At 40.8% G+C, this 25,327-nt stretch overlaps 1 protein-coding gene across 7 annotated transcripts in view; it reads right to left on the reverse strand.

The window, feature by feature from the left end:
* The window catches only part of RB195_014281 (uncharacterized protein), a gene marked incomplete at both ends in the record, with an annotated part of 68,964 nt that overhangs the window by 784 nt on the left and 42,853 nt on the right, over positions 1-25,327 (reverse strand). For 3 of the 7 annotated variants that reach the window (XM_064204471.1, XM_064204472.1, XM_064204470.1), the window contains 8 exons: positions 15,089-15,209; positions 19,824-19,884; positions 19,962-20,068; positions 20,146-20,195; positions 20,393-20,508; positions 20,642-20,815; positions 20,964-21,030; positions 23,897-23,979. In XM_064204471.1, coding sequence (XP_064060349.1) covers positions 15,089-15,209; positions 19,824-19,884; positions 19,962-20,068; positions 20,146-20,195; positions 20,393-20,508; positions 20,642-20,815; positions 20,964-21,030; positions 23,897-23,979 — 779 coding nt within the window. Of the gene's footprint in view, positions 1-1,828; positions 1,968-2,029; positions 2,153-2,926; positions 3,012-6,487; positions 6,722-9,104; positions 9,271-13,974; positions 14,073-15,088; positions 15,210-19,794; positions 19,885-19,961; positions 20,069-20,145; positions 20,196-20,392; positions 20,509-20,641; positions 20,816-20,963; positions 21,031-23,896; positions 23,980-25,327 lie in introns of those variants that run through there. The other 4 variants (XM_064204468.1, XM_064204465.1, XM_064204469.1 and 1 more) reach the window with 4 other exon arrangements.

Here is a 25,327-nt window from a genome sequence, read left to right on the forward strand (position 1 = left end):
ATATTTTCCACATCGTGGAAGTCGGTCCTTGGTCGGTAACACCCACTGGCACTTTCAAATGATTCTGGTCGCTTCATTATTATAACGAGAACTATAGGAAAATTCACCATGTGTATTAATTAGAACCTGATTTGTACTCCTGTGTGTATTGACACATATGTGGTTTGGGATATTTGTGCGCCCACTAAGTACATACTGCATACGGTCAAACAACACAAACACACAGTAAGAATGTAAATCCTTTGAAATAGGTCATGCTGAGTAGTGTTTTTCCATTTAACAGGCAAAAGATTATCAATGATTGTTGCAGTTCGAAAAATTATTGGATTTTAAAGAGATCTATGGGATCTAAACGATAGTAGATATTTAAAAAAAAAAACTTAAGAAGAAATGACAATGTTAAAGAAATATGTGCATTACAGAATTACTAAAATTACAGAATTACTAAAAGAATTACAGAATTACTAAAAGAACACCAGTGCAGGTGTAACAGAAGCGGGACTTCAAAGGTGGCTTTTGGCTGAGGATCCACCGACATCCTCACTTTTTGAGTGCTAATTCATTTTGAAGTACGAATACACAAATCAACTAAAAACGTGAGTGAATAATTAAGTTAGTGGGAAGTTCCTAAAAAATAAACTTCTATTCTTGCTCATCTTACAACAGCAATATTATAATTCTCTTAATTTATCTCAACAAAAATCTAATATTTTCGTTATTGATATAATGTGCACAAAAAAAAGATAAGTAAACAAATAAAGAAAAAACAAGAAAAAAGCGTCCTACCCTTCGCAAATTACATCTTTTTAGCTTGCCATTTATGGATCTACTTCCGACCTACAGTAGAAACTATGTGTAGGTCATACGTCAAATAGGAATTCAAAAAATCTTGGGTCGAAGAGAGCTCATAAGGTACGCTTCATTTCATTATCGATGAAATCGTAAGGGCAGGCTAGTTTTTAGTCCAGGAACTGAAATATGTATGTTTGAAAAGTTCCTGGACATTTTTTCCAAGTTTTTCACTCTACGCGATATACCAGTTAAAAGGCTCGAACATATGAAGACCGTACGTGAAATTCTCCCAAGCTTTCCACTATGTATGGACCCTCGTTCACCTTACTCACTGATGAGCACATTTACGACAGGCACGGTTCACTGCTTTAAATCCGATTGCATATAGGAACCCTGTTCAAGACACACTGTTGCTCACATCTGTCGGGGTGGCGCGCTCTGCATTCTAAAGTGGGAGCGAAATTATTCCGTGACGCATACACTAATCTCAAATCAGTCTTTCGATGTCAGGAATATCTGTAAACTAACACCATACATTATTACAGAAACAGCAGCTAAGAAAATTATATTTCTGCTGTTCGCTAAAAACCGAAGGAATTAACGTTGTGATCTCCATGTTCTTGTAATGTAATGAACAATGTAACGACATTCAATGTAACGAAGAGAACGCGACTAAATCTATCCCATTGAATCCCAGCATTATCATGATGGAAAACATTATGGAGCTGCAGCAGCGGAAGCTGGTGGACGTTCTTCAAAAAACAACAACACTTTTAACGCAACACAAAAACATTTTTTCGCCATATGCAAATTCGCTCGAATGTCGAAGCATCATTGGAACGGTTGAAATAATGGGAAGGGAAATTTTGCACCGACTTTTCGACCATTACACTTCAACGTGGCTGATCAATGTTTCGACATCCGAGTGAATTTGCATGTGATTCGCATAGGATGCGACGAGCCGTGCCATATAATATGAAAGGAACACCAACAGGAATCTCATCTCTTCCTTTACGATGCATTTTTCGTCACTGACCTTAGCGCTGTCGACAATATTTTCAACGAAGACAAGTCGTTTAACTTGGTTGGCGAGAAGGGTTCCATGTTCCGTCAGCACATCCACCTGGGCGTGAATTCGTTCCTGCGGCAATGTGAGGTCCTTGGCAAGATATTCCCTGCAGTAGCGAGTAAAACGGAGATTTGACTGAGATCAATCAAAATTGAAAGAAAAACTGACTGGAAAGGATTTTCGCCGTTAGTCTTCTTTACTTGGGCCTCAATGGTCTTGAAAACGCGGAATCCCAGGGTACCAGCTAGAATGGCCAAACCGGTGTAGGCAATTACCGAAAGGATTGGGTACCTCAACAATGATAGGATAATCTGAAATCCCGAAGGACCAACATGTATTCGAAAACAACCCCATTTTCAAATAAAGCTATTTTTTTCTCAACGTCTGCGCCAAACTTGGGTTGAATAAGGTTTACGTGTGTTCCGGGTAGATGACAGAGGAATTGGATCCAAGTACAGCGAACTATCAAAATTTCTGTTCCCTAATTATCGAGAACAGTGACTGGGAACTTTTTCTTCTTCTTTTTCTTCCGTCCACTGAACTATCTTTGGAACTATTTTGCTAATAAAAAATATTTTCTTTACTATTTCCATTTTCTGTCATAAGACATGAGAAAGAAGATTAATCTAAAATATTAAAAAAGTAAAATGTTGTATTTGTTGTAATTGCTTCACGTCTACAGTAAAAATGAATCGTTGTGTAATAAATATTAGTAGCAATATAATCCAATACGGTATTAAGGATAAAGGATAAAGTTCCACGCCGCTGATCAATCCCAATATGGATGCGCCTACGCGTTCGACTTCGACTCAAAACCGGTTGAGGTTTATGAACGCGCAAGCAGCTTTTCAATGACCTACGGGGAGCCGATGCGTCAAGCCAGTGTTTTTATCCTTCCAGCCAAGTCTTGTAGCAATTCAACGGCCTCGGAGGGGTGAAAAGCTAGGCTGGCACCAGTACGATTCCGAACTAGCGCAGTCAGAGCGGAACCTTCTATCGATTTGAATTGCAGTAATGAACCATAATGATTGAACGAAACGGGAGAAACCTCGAAATTCAACTTACTTAGCCAAAATGAACACAGCTAGAAGTATCAATGAAAGCGCGACGGCGCTCTTCTTGGGGTCGCGCCAGTAGATGAGCTCCAGAACTGAAATAGGATGTATCGTCAAGGCCTGTCACACAAAAGTGTTTCATTAAATAATACAACAATTCCTACAACATTTCTTTAGGAGTTTAATTTTATTAACTCCCCACAAATACTTCCAAGAGAACCAGACGTAAAAACGCAGCTTCCTTCGGAAAAAAAATAGCTTGTTGAAATATCAAATTTGGGAACAGCAGTCAATCTTAGCTAGGAACAACTTTAAGCATGCCGCAGAGTTGACTTCATGATTTCGCGACGAAGTGATTGTTCGAGGAAAAGCCAACCGTCTCATTCCTCAAAATACACAATTTATCCCTGAACGCTCACCGTCATCCTTCTTGTTAGGCACAGCACTAGTGGACATTGCTTTCGGCAGAGCACCGATGTACAACCGTTGGCGAATATAGGAGCAGAAGCGTTTAGTCATTTCACCCCACACATCGATGCTTCTATCGATTCTGCCTTTTGTACGGCCTATGTGCTATGACTAACTGTAATCTACAATGCGGCATTGACAATCGTCATAACAACTGTGAAATCCATGTGTCAAACACATTACCACAGCACGATCTAGTCAGTACCTCGGTTCGTTGGCACATAGAGCAAGAACAAGGAACATGTCCACTTTATCGGTAACATTTCCCTACAACACTAGATATCAACTTTTCAGAGACATGTCAGAATTGACCAACTGCTGTTAGCGCTGTCGTATCAGTGATAAAGAATACAATGTTGCAAAATTCTCTGTAAAAAGATTCCTAGCACTTGTCCCCCACCTCCATGATTGGTCTGAATGGGTTTTCGACGCATGCGGATTGCGCATTGCAACAGAAGCTGTCATAAGAAACAACATTCCGGGATTGTCCGTTTCCACAGATACAGGGAGAACCGGATGGAATTTCTCTCTTCCACACAATCTACGACCCCGTATAGGCATAACCCATCTGAAACCCGTGTCACTCCAGATTCGTGGGGTAATGTCTTTCAGTTCTAAAGTTGGTTATAAGTTTAAAAAAAACTATGGTTCATATATAGGTCACCTAAAAACGAAAGAGTTATTTAAAGCTCCACTCAGGTTCAGCGACTAGTGCACAGAAATTGTTAAAACTCCGGTTTTGCTGACAACTGGGGTAATGATCAATGACACCGATGTTGGGACACCTGCTTGTTTTGAAAAAACTGGCTGCGAAGAAAAAAATTCCTGAACAATGTGTCCTTTGTCCCAACAAATTTAGCTTGAAGTGACTTACGGGTATATATGATATGAGTTGAGTAATTAAGACATTTTAGAACATTTACTACTTCTCCTCAAAAAAGAAAATCGATGAAAACTCTCAAGATCCGGCGGCATAGCATACTGACAGTGATTGACAAATGAATACAAAAGAATCGCACTTTGACCTTCCGATTTCAGGAACTACAAGAAAACGCCCAGTGCTCACCTGGGAACAATGAAAGTTAACCTTAACCAGTCATTCACTTCATACCTCCTAAATTTACCTCAGTATAAAGTAGCTAGTACGATAAAAGGATAAAGGATATAGTGTCTGACACTAACCAATCCGCCTTATATGCGCCACCACGTTCACTTCAATTCAGAGTCGTTTGAGATTTACGAACGTGTAACTGGCCTGAACAATGACTTGCAGGGGCCAGCCGATGTGTCAAGTCAGTGTTTTTATCCACCCAGACAAGTCTGGTATAAATTTGTCGATCTCAGAGGGATAGATGAAAGCCCTGGTCAGCGCTAGGGCGAGTAAGAACCTTCAATCGATCGTGTAGACAGCGGAACCTCTTACCGACTGCGCTACACCCAACCACCTAGCACGATATTTTCAAAAAACTTAAAATTCCACAGAGGGGGTGGAAGAGAGATAGAAAATTTCGCTCAAATTACTCAAATTGAATCATGACCAGATCCAGACCTTAACGCCAAGTTTGTTCTAGTTTTCCCTCCAAAACATGCACCTTTACTTTATCCTTCAACCGCCAAGAGAAGTCATCCGGTTTTGAACACGCTTTCAAAATGAGAAGGCTTTAAGAAAAGCTTCAAACTTCAATTCATGCCTTCCATGAAACATTCCAGTAAGGAGGTCAATAGCGTCCTGCGAACACCTTTACGACACTCTCAATTCAATGTCGTGTTTTTTTGTTCTCAGCGAGCTGCTCAAGAGCGCAGAAGAACGATTTTCGATCAATCAAGACATAAAAGAAAAAGAGTAAAGTCCTTGGCGTTAATCAATCCCTTTTGATGCGCGTAATACGCCTATCCTTTAGCCTTTAGGTTTCCGTCATTTCATGTAAAAAGACTAAACACGTAGATCCTCATCTCCACGAGCTTTTTTTTATCGATTGTGATTGTTTTTAACATCTTCAACAATACTATAAGTTATTGGCGACCTCTGAGCGACGGCTGATGTTATCAGCAGCGGTCAAGCAGTGCTGGTTCAGATGATTGGCAACGACTTGAGAAATAGGCGGCGGCGACGGTGGTCGAAGGTTATCCTTCACACACGGGCATTCGGAGACTGCATAAAACTGTTGCACACAGGTAGAAGAAAAACATCAATAAGGGACTACGTAACTCAAAGCATCAACATTCAGTTTACTGCATAATGACGTGTGCATGAGACAAAAAAAGTTGAAGACGTGTTTTTGCGGTCAATGATAGCGATGCTGGGACGTTGGGGTAAAAAAAAGGCTATGAAAAAATTTCTGGACAATATCTTAATTGCTCTTACAAAACTGACTCACAGTGACGTACGGTTGTATTTCAGAGGGGTTGAACAATTTCGACATTATGGAGCGGTTCAATATAAAATGATATTTTACCAATTTTCGACATTTCGAATTTTTCAAAGCAGTGCATCTTAAATTCAATCAAACAAAGAAAACAAAAAAATTCGTTTCGAATAGATATGCGATGCTGCAGCTGATTTGATCTTAGTGGCTTAAGAAAACGCCAGAGCAAGGGACATTAACTCAAAAATATCTCAAAAACATCTAATTTAGATCCAAACCGTCATTTTGCTTACCCATTAACAAAGTATTATTGATTATGTACGTAAAAAATCTCTTCTGACTGCCGATAGTGCTCCTTTCTCAGAGGTTCACCCAGAAAAATTCCCAATCTCAGCACACCTGGATCAACTAGAATAAACAACACTAACTCGAGTTGCGTCGGAAAATATTTCAGCAGTTCAACGTATAAAATGCCACCGCCATGACGTATTTGTAATGTTTACTTGTAACGTATCGAGAAAAGTATCACTATCAAGAAAAGCGCAATTAAAAACTACAGGCCATCTGTTCCTTGAGAAAAACAACGTCATCATCTCAATAACAGCATTGAAATCGACTTCAAAAGTTTCACAATTCCGTGATCAACTGGTTTATTCCCAAAAGGTGTCAGAAATAAACGTCTACGCGTCCAAAAAATAAATGAAAAGAGAAGATGAAAATTCATCAATTCAATTCACCCTTTCCGGGAAAGTCCTTGGCCGGCTCGTATGTTGGCTTTTGTGCTTGTTTCTTGAATTTAGGTTGAGCCATATGGAGTAGATGGGAAGGAACCGATCGGTAGGTAGCCTGACAGCAGCACAGACGACTGTGTGTATGTGTGCTGTAGGTAGACAACTCTGTGTCTTTGTTGCGATGATCTGTCACCCCTCCATCGTCGAACATTTCCCTCGTTGCCCCCATCTCTGGACTCTCTGCATGTACCTTAAGTTCTCGGCGTAAGCCAACACTGCACACTCCACTCGCGGCGTGGTATCTCGTCCAAGTGACCATCACGGACTGTGTTTCTTCGTATTTGCAGTTCTGCAGTTCCATCACATAACTTAGCTGTTGTTGTGGTATTTTTTCAAATCGAGAAATACTCGTTAACAGTTCCTCAACTGTTTGACTGAAGTTTTCCTTCATAAGGTCGTTAGGATTTAGATAAGAACTTAGGAAGTCTATTTAGTGCGTACAACAAGTTTTGTTCCCAGTTTTTTTTTTTTGGAAAGCTACGGCATCCGTATCTGATCGTTTTTCAGAGATAAATCCGATACTCGAAACGCATTCAAAGGCATCACCCCATGAATCTGAGGTAGGATGATGCCTTCAAATGCGTATCGAGTACCGGATTCCACGTGGAGTATTCGTATACAGAGGGGGTGATTCCGAGGTCCGATTCGGAGAGGGTTAGGAAGAGGGGGTGATTCCGTCCATTTCTTCCTAATTGCCTTCCTATTTTCCACAAGGAGTTCGACTGGAGCGCGCCAGCCGTGTGCATACGCTGCATCTTCCGGGCCGTTTTTTACGCCAGTTAGCAAGAAATGGACGGAACCACCCACCTCTCCATAATCTGCGATCCCGTGCACGAATACTCCACCTGAAATCCCTGCCACCTCAGATTCGTGGGGTGATGCCTTTAAAGCAAACCATAAACGGAACGACAAACGTTGTTATTATGTGTAGAAACGGCCTCCTCATAGTAGTATCTTGGAAAAGCTGCTCCTGGTTTAGATGCGGGATGCCGGGACATTGACAATGTTGGGATCTGTCCACGAAAAGGTATGGGTAGGGGTGTGGATCACGAGCATGTGCGCTTGAGGGTCGATTATCCCTAACTGTCTTGAAAAACGGCATGGGAAAACGCTTCGGCGACAAAATTTTCCTGCGAGCCACCTGGTGACAGCGAGTGCAGACGACGTGCCTGCCAGCGACTGAACAATCGATGCACTGCAAATGCCATCTCTCCTGCTCGCTCACAAAAGCGGTGCGTACGGTGCGCTCGGACGTGTGGCAGTATGTGCCTCCTAGAAAAATTCGATATCCAAGGCTGTTCCTCACCCATTTTTCCGGATGGTTAGGTGGAAGCGTAATTTTGCTCATAATCGAGATCTTCACAATTACTCCTACCTTGTCGTGAAGTTATTCCAAAAAAGTCAATTTCGTGGTATGCTAACTTTAATTCGAATACGTGAAATCCCTTAAATCTTATGTCTGGCATAGCTGAAACATCATGAGTAATCGCCACGATCGATTCCTTCCTTGCAAAAAATCCTCTCTTGTTCGCATCAGAGTTATGAAAAACACAAAATCGATTAAGTTGAGTTCGCTGCAAATAAAGTCCGGTTAGTCTTAGCACTTATAAACGTGGTACCAATCACGACTTCTCAGCACTGTCAATCAAGTGGAGATTGTCTGAATTTATAGTCTACGAAGAAACCCAACAAAATGGTCAATTTGAATGACCCGTCCAAAACTAAAGCAAATCAAGTCACTAATATAAAATGAAATTCTATACATGTGTGAAGATTTACACCCTTCTAAATGGCAGAACAGTAAGAGTAGTACCTCAGCAATAAACTATGCACTTCTAAAATGAAGACAACAGTTCCACTTATTGGTATTCTATTGTTATTATAAAGCACAAACTTGAATTTCTGTAGTAAAACGACATAATACTAACAAAAACCTTCCTAATTTCCTACATGTGAAAGTCCATTTGGTTAGCAAGGTGACCAAATGGCAGCAACACGTTTTAAGAACCCCTCAATCTACATATAGTTTACTTTTACAACTCTTAGAAAGAACTGAGCATAGGGGAGTGGGAACGCTCCATAAAGGTGTTCAGATTGAGAAGGACAGCTTTAAGAAAGTCCCATCATCTCTCAAACATTCCCTACTCGTTTACTTTTCTTGCCACGTCATAATACGGTCATATTCAATTTCTTTAGCAAAAGTTTAGACAGATCCTACTACGATGGTGCAGCTGTGATCCATAAAGGTAAAAACACTGAGGCAGGACACAATTCACTAACTATGCATTGTAGAAACCCCTACCAAATCCCAAGTCCCAGTTCTACCCAAAGAACTGTCGATTTCCATCAATGTTTCCAACTAGTCTGGCATGCTTAATTAACGCGGAATCCGTCGGATCGGTGCTGTCTATGCCCTGAGATATTACAGATGTTGCAAATGCAGATATGTAGAAATGAGACAAAGAGTGACGCTTTAAAAGACTAAGTTCACCAAAGAAGAAGCTGCACAAATGAACTGAATGAATGATGGGACCTAAACAAAATATTTTGGCCACATACGTACCCTCTTTTCTCTGCTTGAGAGCTTCCTTAGAAAATGTGCCGACAGCGTAGACAGTGACAGCGACAGCGGCTACCAACGAAACGTTGATACCGATGCGCAAAGCGGCGTTCACCAGAAACGCCAACACCGCATAAAGACCACGACCAACGGCACCGGCTTTACTCATTGTTGAGGTAGAAATCCACAAAGAGGTATCTTATCTAAAACGCTAGTTTGGGATGACTCAATTGCGCAAATGCCCAGGCAAAACGAAAACAGACGATAGGAAATATCCAAAAAATTCTGAAAATTTCCAGAGGAATCCGCTCAAACCTGTCAATGAGCAGTATCTTGTGTTCGCTAAATTGTTCCGTAAGAGATGGAAAAAGATGGGGAAAATCCACGCTGAACTCAAGAGAAACATAACAAGCTGAGCAAAAATACACATTAGACAAAATAGACAGACAAAATAGACAATAGATACTTCTGTTTGTAAGCATTTAGAAACTGCACAGATTATAACACTGTTGAAGACTGATATTACAAGTGAAAGAAATGGTCAAAGCTGTTCCAGATAAATACTATGGTACCGAGAAATGAAAAAAAAATCAAAAAAAAAAGAAAGGAGATAATGCAGCAAGGAAATGTGCATTGGTATCCCTGTACACTAAACGGCAGCAATGTCGTCAGCTCCGTTTCAGTGTCCTAGAAGTTCGGAGACACATTTCCCTTCCAAAAATAACCTGAGGATTAGAAGTTCTTATTCAGAAAACTCAAAAAAGTTAGTTTAATAATGAATTTCTAACGATGTCCTCATCATTAAAATTGAAGCGGTATTCCAGTAACAATAAATTCTACTTAGGAGGTATGGGTAGCGAATACAAAGAATAAATAATCGTGATTCCCTTCACCTTCTCCTTCATCTCTGCGATTCCAAAGTGCATAAAAATTACACTATACAGAACTATATATCAAGCGAAAATTCAAAAATACAGTAAGATTCGAATTAAAAAATAATCTGTGGAACCATATCACTAATATAGCCCAAAGAATCAAATACTATGAGGATCTGTTGAAGGAAATTTGTTACAAAACAATACCAAAACGGTTCCCATCCTCCATCATTTAGAGCGAAAAAAGACGACGCCGGAAACGTCAAAATCCACGTGTGTTTTTTTGCGTATTGTAATCAAGCGAAAGCAAGTAAGCGTTGCATGCAAGAAGAATACAGAAATGACATCCCAACAGAAAATACAAAACACGTTTAGGTACTATTTTTTCTCAAAGGCACAGTCATGACATTGACGATGTTGAGATTCCTCTACGCGAAGACCGAGGTAGGAACGTGAATTGCAGCTATGAGAGACCACAGTCAACTCTTCCTAATCGCTGTGAAAAAACGGCATGCGAAACGGTTTTCTTGAATGAATTTTCTTACGAGGCACCTCATAAGGTGCAACATCTGCACACGCACCGCGTCTGCGAGCGAACAAACAGTAATCAATAACATTTCCCTGGCGACCTATTTAAGTAAGGGCAATGAGGGCACCGATCTTTGCGTGTAAAAAGATGCGTTATAAGGTTCCTCGTAGGAAAAGTCGCACAGTAAGGAGGTCTACAATTTCGTTTTTCTGAAAGATTAACGAGATAGAAGGAAGGCGGGGCGAGTACGACGATAATTTCTCCAACCCGACACTCAGAAATCGCGCAAGAACTCCTAAGAGAAGAATGGTGGGGTGCTCCTCCTTCTTGCAGGAAAAATCGCGTGTTTTTAAAGGACAAGCGGGTTTTTTTGTAAAACGTGAGGAACCTTAGAGCGACTATGTAGAATCCCTCACTGTGTTGTTAGCTTTCTGAGAAACATATTCTTGTACCAAATATATTCCTCTTCCATGTTACTACCGTAATTAACCGTACTTTGGACTGACCGCTGCAATGTCTGAAATAAACTGTGTGTGAACGCAAGTACTTCAGTTCATGACTCATTGCTCCATCCACTTGAACGCGTTTGAAATTGGAGGAGTAGCACTCATTGTGAAATGGTCTGGTTCAATCTTATCGCATTTATAACCGTATCTGGGAAGAAAGAAAACTCCGGTTAAAGAGATGTCGGAAGAAGGAGCAAAGCCACAAACAACCTACGAACAGCATAGGGCAAATGCACGATAATATGCACCTCTGCATATCGCAACCATTTTGCACGAAATGAGAAGAAGATATCAATGAATTACTTAGTACCCATGATTCCTCGATGATTGCCCAAATAAGGATAGTTTTTTAACGAAACATAAAACAAGAGTAGAACTTGAATTAAATCCCCAAAATGGATATCCGAGAAAGAAGTTAGCATCTCAATATCCCCGCTGCTTCTGCTCATCTCTATTACTACTGTTTTTGAAAACTTCCACAGAAGCTAAAGCAATCTAATGAGCTCTGTCACCTGAGCTTCCCAGTCTTTGGGAGGGAGTAACTTAAGGGAAAGTTGCTTCGCATGTCTGGTTCTGAAAAATTTCGACCTCAACACTTGAGTGAAAGTCAAATCCAATCCAGTCAACTCGATATCCAAAAGCCATTTATAAATACAAACCAGCAGCTTCTTATAAAATGGGTATATATAACATTGTTGCTATATGCTATATAACAACGCGTTTAGTTCATGTGTGTGTGTATGTGTGTGTTTCTTTCTTTCTTTCTTTCTTTCTCTCTCTCTCACTCACGAACTACTCCATAATGATACAAAACTCTGCACCGGTGATGAGCCGAACCATAGCCATGCAACTGATAGGCGAGCACTCTATCACTGGACAAGTGCCCAGCATTATCCTTCCATCTATGTTGGCCTTGATAAGGCAAGTTAGTTCCCGTTATGTTAGTGAGGGTAAACAAATTTTTATGTGAATGTGTACTCCCAAATTTGCAAACTATCATGCTATATAATAACTAGCTTATTCTGTCACGTGTGTGCGTCTCAGTCAGTAAATTCCAAAAAGAGAGGGAGACGGATACCATGGCGTCAGTTTGGTGCGCTGGAGCCCCAATGCGGTAAAATTGGGTGAGACGGATCCTGCGGCGTCGAATTCGTGTCCCGCAGCAAGATAGTTGTAAAATGGGGTGGGACGGGTCTCACGACTCAGGAATGGTGCCAGGAAGCTATAGAGTGTGAAGAGACGGGCTCCACCGTGCCGGATTGGTGGGCGGGAGCCCCAACGCGGTGGAATGGGTTTCTATGGTTCCTTCGCATATCCGTTTCCCAGCATGTCTCCCTGATGCTGCTAACATAATTTCTTCAAAAAGAGGAAAAGCACGTGCGAACGGCTGCTTAAGTACAATATATAGTAGCCAACATTTATGCGATCTAACGTAGAACGTTATTTTTACCACTACGATAGTGATATTCACGTCTTCATGTTAGCACTTCATTCTTTGCTAATAGCTGAGAACGGAGGAAACTCGTACTTTGAGTAATGTTTCCAAATTGTAGAGACTTGAGAGAAACATAGATGTAAAGTCAAGTTTGATTGTACTCCAAATGTAGAACTGACGCATTTAGGGAAAAACCATAAAATCTTTCATCAAAAGTCGCTACTGTTATCTCCTATTGATAGGTGAAAGCGAGCGGAACTAACACAAAAAAAATTGAAGTCCGGCTTTAGCACGTTCAGGTTGGTATAATAATATATGATTAATATCAGAATTTTTTCTTAGAAGACCTGCAATCAAAATTAGAGCTCACGCGAGAGCAATTCCTTTTTATTTTTGAGATTAAACATCTATTTATTGTAATCTTGAATGTTCTTGAATTGAGTATTCTTAGAGTAGTTTACCAGTATTTTTAGATTTCTATCGAATTTTATAGCATCCCTTTCTACTAAAGGCTTGACCTAGAAAGTAACTCGAAATCTATTAAACGATTGATGAAGATAAAAAATTAAAATAGTGAGGATTGATAAACTCTGTGAACACACTCTTTAACTGTAATATAACCTATATCCGACAGTACGTAGGTGTACTGGGTCATACCATAAATCTTCACTCCCTACCACCACCATCACTAAAAGAGGATCGAGGACAGATGCACTAAAAGGAAGTAAGAGTGGATCTCAAGGGATAATAAAAACCCTCGGGGGAAATCGCCAACGAGATGCGCTGATGTGTTGGGGACTGGATGGGAGACAAGGTGAGAGCTCAGCCAAGTACGGCTCAGGGACCTGGTCAAAGTTGCTCACGAAACTTGCGAGAAACATTTTCGATGACGATTGCAAGAGGAAGAAACCACTGGAAAAGATGCTGGAACCTGCATGCTCAATAATTGTTGGCCTTCTGTTTATCTAGGTCCCCCATAAATAGTGAGATCTATTTTGTCCTAGTGTTCCTTTTCAAAACCAGCATGGACACAACTTTTTCACGAAGCTTTCTCTAAAACCTAGAATATACTCTTTATTTTCTAAAGCGTCCTTCCATGTTTCTTCTAGAATTCCATCGACTTCCATCTTACAAAGTCCCCGTGCTAGTCACGCTTTAGATAATGGAATTTTAAGAAATCCCTTTACTCATGGGCCAACACCTTAAAGAAAGGGAAACACTATAACAAAGCGCTCTCTAGATGAGATACTTATTACCCGAGGCTGACACAAGCCTTCTTGATACAAGAAGGCTTGTGTCAGCCTCGGGTAATAAATTCAATAAAAGAGCATCAAGTGAAGAAAAACAGCACATTTTCGTTCCGAGAACGAGCGCAGACGCTCACTGCTGAAGCACGGATTTTCAGAAAAGTGAACAAAGCGGTACTTAAGGAGATTGTGTATTTGAAGAGCAGCAAACTCTTAAGATAGAGAAAGAGGAAACAGCACTCCGCGAAATGATGCTTACTGAAGGAATCGATTTTTATGAATCACTTGTGAAGAGACATTAACGTTAGCGCCAGTTGTCGTTTGCAGTATAAATCGCCGATAACATTACCATTAACACTCGGGAGAATCTCATACATCTCTGCAGATGATCAGAATGTTAGGATTTATTCAGCGAAGAGAACTCTACGAAGAGAACTTTCAAAAAAAAATCCTAGGACCGAGAAGATGAGAAGGATGGATGAGAAATTGAGTATCTTGCAAGTGGAACATCAGCTGACAACTTATGTGCATGCTGTGTAAAAGCGTTAATCACACTTTTTCGAAATACACTTTACACATTGGATGATTATTCATCCCTCTATTGATAGATACCAATCAACTGCAAAAAGAAAGAAGTTTGTCCGCTGTGGAGCTTGTCTCGAAAGCATAACACCACCACTACAGCATCAGGATTCCAGTTATAACGATGCTACATTGCTTATTCATTCGAAAAACACATTCCTACATCCAAGACCTCTCGAAAAGGGCTAGCCTTACCAGAACCTCTCTCAGATCTCGGAAAGTTAGCTGTGATGAAAGAATACTTTTTCAGAAGCAAGGAATGAAAGGTAATCTTACCAGTGGCGGAAAGGATGTGCTTTTTCGTGCCGTGCTCAGGAATCCTTCAGGTACCTATCCGCTACTTAGGAACTCATAGCAACTAAGGTCGTTATCACTCGAGTTATTTGCGGGAATAATTGTCTTCAACGTCAGTAACACTCATCGGAAATGAAAGGACCAAGCAAATGTTTCTGCGATGTGTTATTTCTTCTCCAATTGTTGCATCCGTTCTCGGAACCGTGGGAGAATCTAATCTGTCCATTGGTCCAGAAACGTCTACAAGAACAATACTGCGTTCAGCAAAAGCTTGGGCATTGTTTCTGCGGAAAAGAATAACTTGGAAATACGTCACCAACCAGTCATGTGACAGTAATATTTGCCATTCCTGGTATTGTCTAGATTCCAGACCAACCAAGTACCGTTAAATGAGCCACCTTGTGATGTACGAAAAGTGTGAAAACACATATTTTGTTGATGTCCGAGGAACCCAGTCGGCAAAACTTGATCTTCATGCGGTCAGATGCACTATGAAATGACTTAACTGACGTGCTTGTATTATTGTTTAACGAGGTTACCCGTATCCTCGTTGAAGACTGACATCGTGGCACGTAGCTGTGCCCAAACTTCTGGATCTGTAGCTCGCACGGAACACATCCATTCGTCACTGCTCTGTGTCCTGCAAGACCTGACGTCTTGCGTGAATTTATCGACACCGAGTGACCCCAAGTTGGCAGTGCCCTACAGTTCAGCGTAGCGAAAAGGATAACCATTACCGATGATTCGATGCTCCCTCTAGGTATTTGACCTACTAGGATTTGGCTATGCACCTTTTAGTAGTATAACTAACTTGTGCTATATAACTTTGCAAGCTATATATGGCGAGTACATGGCTAGGGCGTATGATTGCTACTCAAATGACCGCACGTAGTGCAACCGGGGCCACCACGAGCAGGTAGCAGTCAGACTCGTATACGTGGACCTACGCATCACAATAGGAGAAAATCATGGTGGAGCATGTACCCAAGTATAATATAAATAAGTATGAAGTCTCTAATTACATTTCTTACTACATCGAAATTCCTATGTTTGAGCGCCTTTTCGTGAGAGGAGACCTCTTACTTCTGCTGACGCCGTCGACAATTCCATGGTATGCGTATTCTCTCACATCAAAATACATAACTGACAAAACGTGCAAGTTGTCTTACAGAAAGTTGAAGAAATTTTCCGTGTGAGTCACTCAACTTGTTCTGATGTTTATGAGCACAGTTTAAATTTGCTGTATACGTCAGAACGCAAGTTTTCTATATGTGATCAACTCTCAACTCAACTTGGCTGGAATGTTGGCCTCGAGAGCTCTTAGATTTAAGCAAATTACTGCTGATAACCCCATGCTACAAGTCGGTACTTATTCTAATCCTAAAACTGAATTCATAACTTTCCTACCAACCTTCTTAAAAGAAGACTTCTTTCTACAAAATCAAATATTCTTCTAAAAAAAAAACAGTGCAAATTCAGCATGTTAAGGTCTCCATCTTTAAAACTACTAATTGATCTTTGAACAGCATTTGAATATTTCATATATCACTAGTCAACAAATGCATTTCAAATTTTAAAACAATTTGGAACGCAAATCCCAAACGGGAAGATATTTCTCAAAAATGGCTTATCGAGAGGTCGTTGGGAGAAATAGGAGAAGCGTTTCTAAACTACAACATATACAAATGCGAGATACTTTGCGCTTTCAGAGGTTGGCCGAGAAATACAAGAAAAAAATGGATGTCTTATTAACGGATGCCGGTGAAGAACTGGGTTGCACTAGCAGCGAAATGAATGCTCGAAATGGTCGCACCCACACTGCGATAATATGGAACAATTGGACTCGAAATTCTGCGAGTCGGGCGCACGGAATATGCAACGAAGTTAAGAGGCGGACTGCTGCGCACATTGTCAGTCGAGCATGATGGAAATTGATCCAAGAGAACGAACGCAGAACAAAGTACGACTCAGGCCTGTAAACACAATTAGACGCCATTCTTTTAAAGTCCGAAGAAATGCTGAAGTGCAGAAGATAAGCAAAGAAGATAAGGAGCTGACGAAAGATGGTGACTGTTGTGAAATGTTACGAAATAGAGCATCTTCCTGAATTCGCTATGGTTCACAAGCAGCATGACAATCAAAATGGCCTGGTGTCAGCGAAGGCGACGCATACACACAACGTAAACTGGATTCTGCCCGCAGTTACAATTTGACAACACTACAGTGCGAAAAATGAGGAGCCCCACAGGTTGTTGGAAGACACGGCGTGCTGGAGAGGCAATTGATTCAGCAACGGCAAAATGAATTGATCAGCGGTCAAGGTGGCCGGTCAAAACCGCCTGTTGCACTGAAGAAGCCCGAAAAAAATGCAACTTGCAGACAAGAGAGCATTTTCCGAGAAAATAATTGCAATGATTTCATCCAAACAGGATGAACAGTGCACTAAAATACTAAAGTACGTTGTACACAGTTGCAGGTGTTAGAGATGGCGAAAGAGCTCTATACTACAGCCACATTACACTGGATTTGCCACGATGCCATGAAACCACTAAATGGCCTTCAGAAGCACTGTGGCATCTGGTATTTCAAGTTGGGCAGAAAGAAGAAAAGAAAAGAAACGAAAATAGAAATGCGGTTTAATGCGTGAATGACGAGTTTCAAAATAAAAAAAAATTTCAGATGAAAGTCAGAACCTATTTGGTGACACGAAATATCTTATTCAAATAGTTCAATCGATTTTTAAGGAAGTGGTTCAAGGTGCAGATGTCTTCGGCGTGTACACTACATGTGTTCAAATAAGAAAATCAACCGACGAAAGCGAATAATATGTCTTCTTCCCGGTCTCCTGCTTTTTGAGAGACAGAATTTATATACATGCATGTTGCCGAAGGGAATTTCCGTTCCATTGCTCTCCGCAAAAAGCAATTTAGACAAATTAGATTGGATTGAGTTCCCTATTTTAACCCGAGTTTCCAAAAGAAGTCAAATAAGTGGTGCAGCAAAAGAGATTTTAATACTACTTTTTATGCCCTAGGTGTACCAAGCTTCGAAGATAATTTTATATATATTGCGGTTTTATGCGGATAATTATATATATATATATATATATAATTATATATATATATATATATTGCGTCAGAAATTACGGTTACAGTATGTTTTAGATATTTTAGTGTCGTAAAAACCATAAGTAACATAGCGAACTATAAGTAAACAGATAGATCAGAGGTAGATTAACACGAGATGAAAATGTGGGTCTCTGCATGAAAGAGGGACTGTTTACTTCGACTGATTAAGCTGCTTTTCTTTAAGTACTACCTGAACTGGTTCACTTACATATTTAAACCAAACAATGTGTAATTTTTCATTAAAACACGCTCAACATACACACTCAATGTTTTGTACTACTTTACTGCCTCTACATGCCACATGCCCGAGGCGCTCAAGTGATACTTGAATCTAGCAAGAACTGAAGAGTGAAAGAAAAGGGAGAAAACGGGCTGAATCTACAAGCGTATGGATCTGGCCATGAGTATTTCGATTATATACATCCATAACGCTATTTACGGATAATTTATAATGTGACGGTAGCAACGCGCGCACAATCAACAGTAGTCATCAGGGAGAAACAGAAGACAACACTCTGACCGAAGTAGAGAGGAGGGAAGCAAAGTATTCACGAGAACGCAGAAGCAGTTAGATTTCCAAGAAATGCGACTGCAAACTACAAATGAAAAGCGAACGGCTGTTAACTGCTTACATCTGTCAGCTGAGCCACTATCCACATCTGTAAGAGAACCAGAAGAAATGTACGAGCCTACATGAAGGGATGAAGTTGCGTACAATGACGCAGAGTGCTCACAGCAAATGAAAGATGGCAAGAATCGGTTTCTGGCGAAGAAACTAGAGGATCAGTGAAGAGGGCAAACGACTGGGAAGCTTGCTTTGCTAATACAAACTAATGATAGCACACAAGAAAAAATGATCCGAGTGAATATCTGTGCAAAGAGACAAGATATACATTACTGATAAGAAAGAGAAGCGGGAAGAATTCAACAAAGGGCATAGTGGGACATGTAAAACAGGTAACGAACTGTTTTAAAACATATAGTAGCGCCTAGTCAGTGTAGTTGGATTTGAAACGAAGAATAGAAGCGATGATGGATGATAATTGCACCTCTCGGCGTAATGTCAACCAGTACGTGTATGTGTTTCAGGCCCGTGTGGTCGCATCGATTTTCAACCATAAGACAAAGCATTTCTGCTCCTCCTCCTAGTTATTCTCGGGCAGCACTACATGATTGGGGAAGCAAGCAGCATGTGACCTCGATGGAGCTATTCTGGTAGACTCGTGCTCTTGGCTGCGAGCCAACCGCGCAGCTATCGACCCAACTACTGGATAAGCTTCTGGCTCATAGCCAGCATTAACATGCGAATTATTCCGAGCAGTGGATAAATGGGAGAGGCGTTTATGTTTCCAGCAACAGTATTACATCGATATCCTCCACTATTGCATTCTTTTCCAAGGAATCATTGAAACGCACTAGTTTTCACGAAGGGAAACAGCAGACATAACACACAGACAGGTCGTCCCGCAGAAAGCGCTGACCTTGATTGAACTACAAAACATTTTAGACTTGTTCAACTACTTAAGCACATAACCGGGGCATTGTTAGATCCGCAAAAAAATGGATTTTATTTCAGAAAACGGAGAAATATTTGGAGAGAAGAGAATAACTTTCAACGAAAAGAACGGCTTCGTATAAATGAGGTAGAGCATTTCATGTTCACCGGTTTCATGCCGCAATAAAAAACCATGAAAGAATTAAGTGGATGTCCTAGGAGTCTGATTATAGTAGGAATTCTGGATGTACATTTAACTTCTGCCAGCGCAAAACCCCACAAATCTTAATTTCTCTGCAGCGCTCCACAATGAATGTCAGTCAGTAGCAAGTCCATTGTTGTCATGATATCTGTGTCAATTTCTATCATGTCTGGCCAATTTCCCCAATAGATAACTTGTAAATTTAACCCGATGCTCCGCAAAGATCACACTGATCTTCTTATACAAACGACAAACGCTCCCAATTTTGGCTTGCTTCAGTTCATTTACCTCCTTCCTAGGAAAATCTAGCAAACGATGGATGCACTAGGACGGATAGCGGCGGTGAAATTCGATTAAAAAGCGGTTTCTATGCACAAAAAAAAATAGAAATTGCACTTACGGCGAGGATCGATCGTTTTGAAGTCAAACCATGGTTCCGCACTTTGGGAGCCACCATGTTTCAGGATAGGATGAAGAACGTCAGGATGGGCTAAATATCGAAGGCACGGAAGAATCGAAAGCTAACTTTCCCCCAAGAAAGGAAAAAAAGAAGAGAAAGTCACTCACAAGGTGAAGAGCCTGTACCATGAGCCAAGCTAAATGCTGATGGCTTAACGCTCTCCTCACTTATATCCTTCGGTGGAGTAGGCGGACGAGGTTCTTTCTCAAAACCGCTAAAAGAAACTACGGCTAGGATTCGACGTTACCAAACCTTAACGTATAATGAAGTGCAAAGCTGAAAAGAACGTACAAACGGTCATGTTGATGGTCGTCCTCAAGGAGGTCATCACCTGGCACCTTCTAAAAACTTAGCTGAGTTAGAAATTAACTCTTCCTTCCTCGCTTTCTATTTACTTACACTAGAATTGTTTGTTGGAGATAAAGCTCACTTCAAAATAAATTGAACTTTAATTTATAAGTGTTTCAGCAATCTCTATGTAATTTATTTTTTAATTCTTCAGAGAGGCGGGAAAATCCTAGGAACCTAAAGAACTTACTTCAGATACTTCTGGAATTGTCAATGGTCCTCGTCGATTAAATGTAGATTCTTCCACTTCCGGGGTCTGGCTACGGAAATCAGGATGATCCGAGTCGGAATCTTCGGGAATATGACCTAGACCGGAAATTACTGTGTTCGTCACAGACGCCAAATGAATGTAGAGAATAACGGCAACATGCACAAGTTACATTAAACAGAACAATGAAACATGTACATTGCAAAAAACTAGAAATCAAAAGAGACGGACGTTCTTCCTTTTTCTCTACATGTTCCTCTTTCTTCTCCACATTATGTTTAAATTCGTCCGTCTCCTGCATTCGATGCAGCACTTCATCTACATCTCCGTGCACTTCAGCTACTTGGTCTTCGATTAGTTGATCTAGGGGGACTCCTCCACGCCCGACCGGTTCAAAGGGTGCATCTTAAACACTTTTTTCTATATGTGTACGTAGAATGGTTATCATATGTTACACAGTCCTTTACAGATTCTCTCTCGTTTCCTACGAGCAGGAGAAATGTTCAAAAAAGCTTCCATGAATAATGTGGCAGTTTGAAAAATATGAGCATACCGTCATGGTGGAAGTGGTCGTGGGTGCCAGTGCCATGTGATCGTTCAGTAGGTACCGACTTTGTGTCCTGAGACCGAGTCATAGTATCGAAGAAGAAAGAATGAACAAAAGAGTTAAGAAAGGAGTGAACAGAAAAGTGCCATTTGATTCCACAACTTACCTAAGATCATGTAACAACAATCAGCTAAAAAGTTGCCTGAAACGTCCAGTCTCCTTTTTACATTCTCACTCCCATTTAAAATTAAAGCAGCAAAAACAAAAAATAGCACAGGAAAAGAGTGAACTTAGGCTAAAAATTTGCTAGCCAAAGTTCACTCTTTTCTTGTGCTATTTTTTGAAGAATAATAGTGATTATTCTAATTCAATGGGACACTTACATTTAAGATCTGCTTGTGGTATCCCCCTCTGCATAGTCGCTTTGGTGCTTTTCGCAGTCCAACAGCACTACGTCACAGTGCAGGTTTCCCGAGTAAGCCAAGCTAGCTAGGGATGCGAAACCAAGAGTGGAGAAGACAGTCTCACCAGATTCCTTGTTTCGGGTGGGTGATCTGTGATATGGGAAATGAGCGTGGTACATCGGGCTTATTCGGGAAACCTGCATTGTGACGTAGTGCTGTTGGGCTGCGAAAAGGCGCGGATGAGCGCGAAACTGCTCTCATCGCTTCGTCCGTCAACTTTACATGTCTACATTAAGCCGCTTTCACCAGAGCAACGCCAACGTCGAGTTGCTGTGATCAGTCTGACGACATCGAGACCGAGCGCACGTTGTTATGTATGGTTTCGTTTTCGTTCACTGTTTTCGTTCACTAATACTTATGATATTGTAGTCTTATTGTTGCAGGGAACGAGTGTAGCGCAAAAGTAAGGAGATTTCCGCTGCGAATGCACTGCCGATGGTTCAAAACTGTCGCAGGCCAGCAACGCTGGAGGTCGATATTTATACTAGACCAGTCTGGAGAGATAAAAACATCTCCTAAATACTTTGGCCAGCCTCCGCAAGGCATCATATCGACCGCATACGTATCCATAAACCTCGAACAGTTCTGAACTGAACTAAATGCGTTGACGGAACCTGAATGAATTGACCACTGTCAAAAACCTCATCTATGCCCGGTTAGACATGCCACTAGGATTCTCTGATATTTTGGAAGTGCATCACGCATTAGCACTTCCGAGTTCAAACTTGCTTTTTTCTATGAGTTTTTTCTACCCGCATCAAGCGAAAGTAGCGCCTGCCACTATACTGGCTGGAGCTGTAAGCTGCGGTACGGGGAAGGGAAACTGGACGACGAGGAATACGTGCACTTCAACTCTTCAACTGTACTTCTTTCCTCAGATAGTAATGTCTTTTATGGGGTTACCTTCGTTTATTAACACAAATACTTTTGATACAATGAAGCACATGCTGTGCAAAAGAAAATATTTGATAAAAGCAGCACAGACACAAATATTTTGGAAGTGCATCACGCAGCGAAAGTAGCGTTCGTTACTTTACGTGAATAGTATCGCATGTACATGTGGCTGCGAATTTCACTCGAATGCACTAAAGCATGATAAAGATTGCCCCAAAAAACGAAAGATTGATGCTCGTCTCATCCATAAAAACTGCTGCTTCATTTCCCAAGAAAATCTGTCAAAATAGAAAGACTTTTGTTAGTCCCTATTCTCTTTGTCTAGCGCGCGTGACAATTCGCCAAATCGCAAACGAATTCATGTGGGCGTTTTTCATCGTCGCTCCTGCCGTTAAGGGCGCCAATGGCAATCTCCCGATTTGAGCACAGTATTTACGATGATGATACCATACAGCTCCATCAAAAATCCTCACCAATTATTTGTTTTTGTCAAAACCAAGGATACTACATCGCAGAGCGCAGAATCCCTTGCAATGAAAGAATAACAACAGTATCCTGGAAGAACCTCGACAGCTAAAGTGCATTTATAGCCCACGGACAGGGGGCCTTCAACATATATTCAAGATCGGAAATTTCCTCCGTAACTCCGCCGCGAAAACGCGTCAATCATAACTTTTCGTCAACCGCTGCAGCGGCAAAGTGGCACAACACATACGCGCTGATACCATCGAACTGTCGATCCAATTATTGGCTTCCACAAAAATCGGGAAGACGAGCGACGCTCAGCTGACTTTGTTTTTCTTTGCATAAAGTACTAGCGCACTTTAAAACATTCAATAGTTTAAAGGTGCACCAATCTTTTCTGAACGCTCGCTGTAGCAGAAAAGGCCCCGAAGAATGGCAGATATATGAAAGAATGAAAGAAGAAAAGTGTTTCTCTTGTATTACTTATTAGTATCGGAATTCTTTTAGGCGTTCAGAGGTACGATGGATACAACACCTCACTGGGACTTTTAAGCCCGAATCAATGTCGGGATCGGTTTCAGCGCTTATGGAATGGAGATAAAAGCCTCGGAGAGATGCCAATGGCGGCCAACGAAGGTTGACGACGAAAAATCTAATGAAACGGTCAGACGAATCTGTACTAAACAGGTCGAGAGCTCGTTGTAGATCTCGATTGTTGAAGTACGGTACAATTATCATCCATCCAACTCTGCTACCACTGCTCGACCTCGGCAAAGTCAGTCTGTACTTCACGAAATCACCCAGAAAAAAACGGACCTAGGCTTGCGCGTGAAGGAAAGACGTCTATACCACAAATCATTTGTCCACTGTCAACACTTATATCACCTGCATAAATCTAACGCGTAGGAATAACTTATTAAATGAGTTTTTGACACGAAATATCGGTGGTATCGACTGAGTAGCTACTGAACATCAATGAAAGAAACAACAAGGAACGTCTATGTGGTTTGCGTGGGAAGGGATAAAAGGATCCGAACATTTCTGATCTCTGCACTGATTGATGTACGTTATACTACTTTATAATACCGCTAAATTCTGGATGAGATAAGAACTTACATGAACTTCTGGAACAACATCCCCAAGAAGATCGAAAGAATGCATCGTGTTGCTGGCCTGTTTTGTATCCTCCGTAGGATGATCTGTAAACGCATGACTTAACACCAAATGTGGCTTACAGTATTTAAGTGTATGGTAAAATTGAATTTCGAAGTGATTCTTTAAAGACGGAGTTTTACTTTTATAGTCGAGATGTTAGGAGACGGCAACATTTAGAGATATGTATAGTGAGTGGTAACGAATCAACGACATGCGCAAAAATTAAATTGACTCTTCAATAGCTAAAGGGTTGATACTTTTGTAACTAAATCGGTGTGAAATATCAATCAGTAATAAACTAGTAGACTCGCAAAAGGGTATATATATATATATATATATATATATATATATATATATATATATATATATATATATATATATATATATATATATATACTTGAACTGCGCACAAAAAATAGTGTGAGAACTACTTAAGGTGGATGCTTATTTTGAAAACGTGACTGGTTTCCGCGAAATAACGCGACGGGAACCCGAATAATGCAAAACATAAGGTTTAAAAGATCAGAAAATTGCGGACCTAATAAAGATTTCCTGAGATAATCCGCAAAAAAATGAAATAGTAAAGAATGTTCCTCTTAGAAGAGCAAGTATAGGTCACGCGCAATGTAAATCCAATCTTTCTTTTCTGCATCATGAATGGGAAAATGAAGTTCAACAAGGATTTGCACAGATAAAAATGTTTACAAGCGACCGAATATCAAAGTATGACCAAGTGCCAAGGTTATTTAAGTTAATGTCAAATCTAAAATATTGCGGTTACATCTGACCAGTTAAAATAGACGTGGAAGCGGCCCCGATTGTCACGAACACACTTTCTGGGGAAGTTTTGCGGGAAGTCGTAAACGTTCCGATCGAATTTAAATTGCGAATGTTCCGACGCTGAGTAGTTGCAAACGGATTAAAAAAGGATAAGGGATAAAGTCACTGGCGTATCAGTCCACTTGGGATGTGCCAACGCGTTTTGTTGCAGTTCGTAATCGTTGAAATTTCTGGAAAGTTGGCCCATACAATGACTTGCGGGGGCCAGCTGACGATCAAGTCAAAGTTTTTATTCTCCAATACAAGTCTGGTACCCTGGAGAGATGAGAGGCTTGGAGGCTTTGCACAAGGGCGGTTTCAACCATCGACCATGTGGCTACAAAGGACCTCTCACCGACTGCGCCACATCCGCCCCCTACAAAAGGAACAAGTGGAATAAACTCAAAATGTAATTCAAGCTTAACTGGGGAGGCTGCCAACTCGAAAGATTCGTGAGATAGAAGGGTTTCTGCAGGCAGTCTCAAGTAATATAAAAATTATGAAGGCAACTTATTGTCTAAACGCAGTCTTTCTCGCAAAATCCTTGGAAGATGTTCTTTTTAAAAAAAACAA

The sequence above is a fragment of the Necator americanus genome, chromosome V (assembly GCF_031761385.1).
Source record: "Necator americanus strain Aroian chromosome V, whole genome shotgun sequence".
NCBI lineage: Eukaryota > Metazoa > Nematoda > Chromadorea > Rhabditida > Ancylostomatidae > Necator > Necator americanus.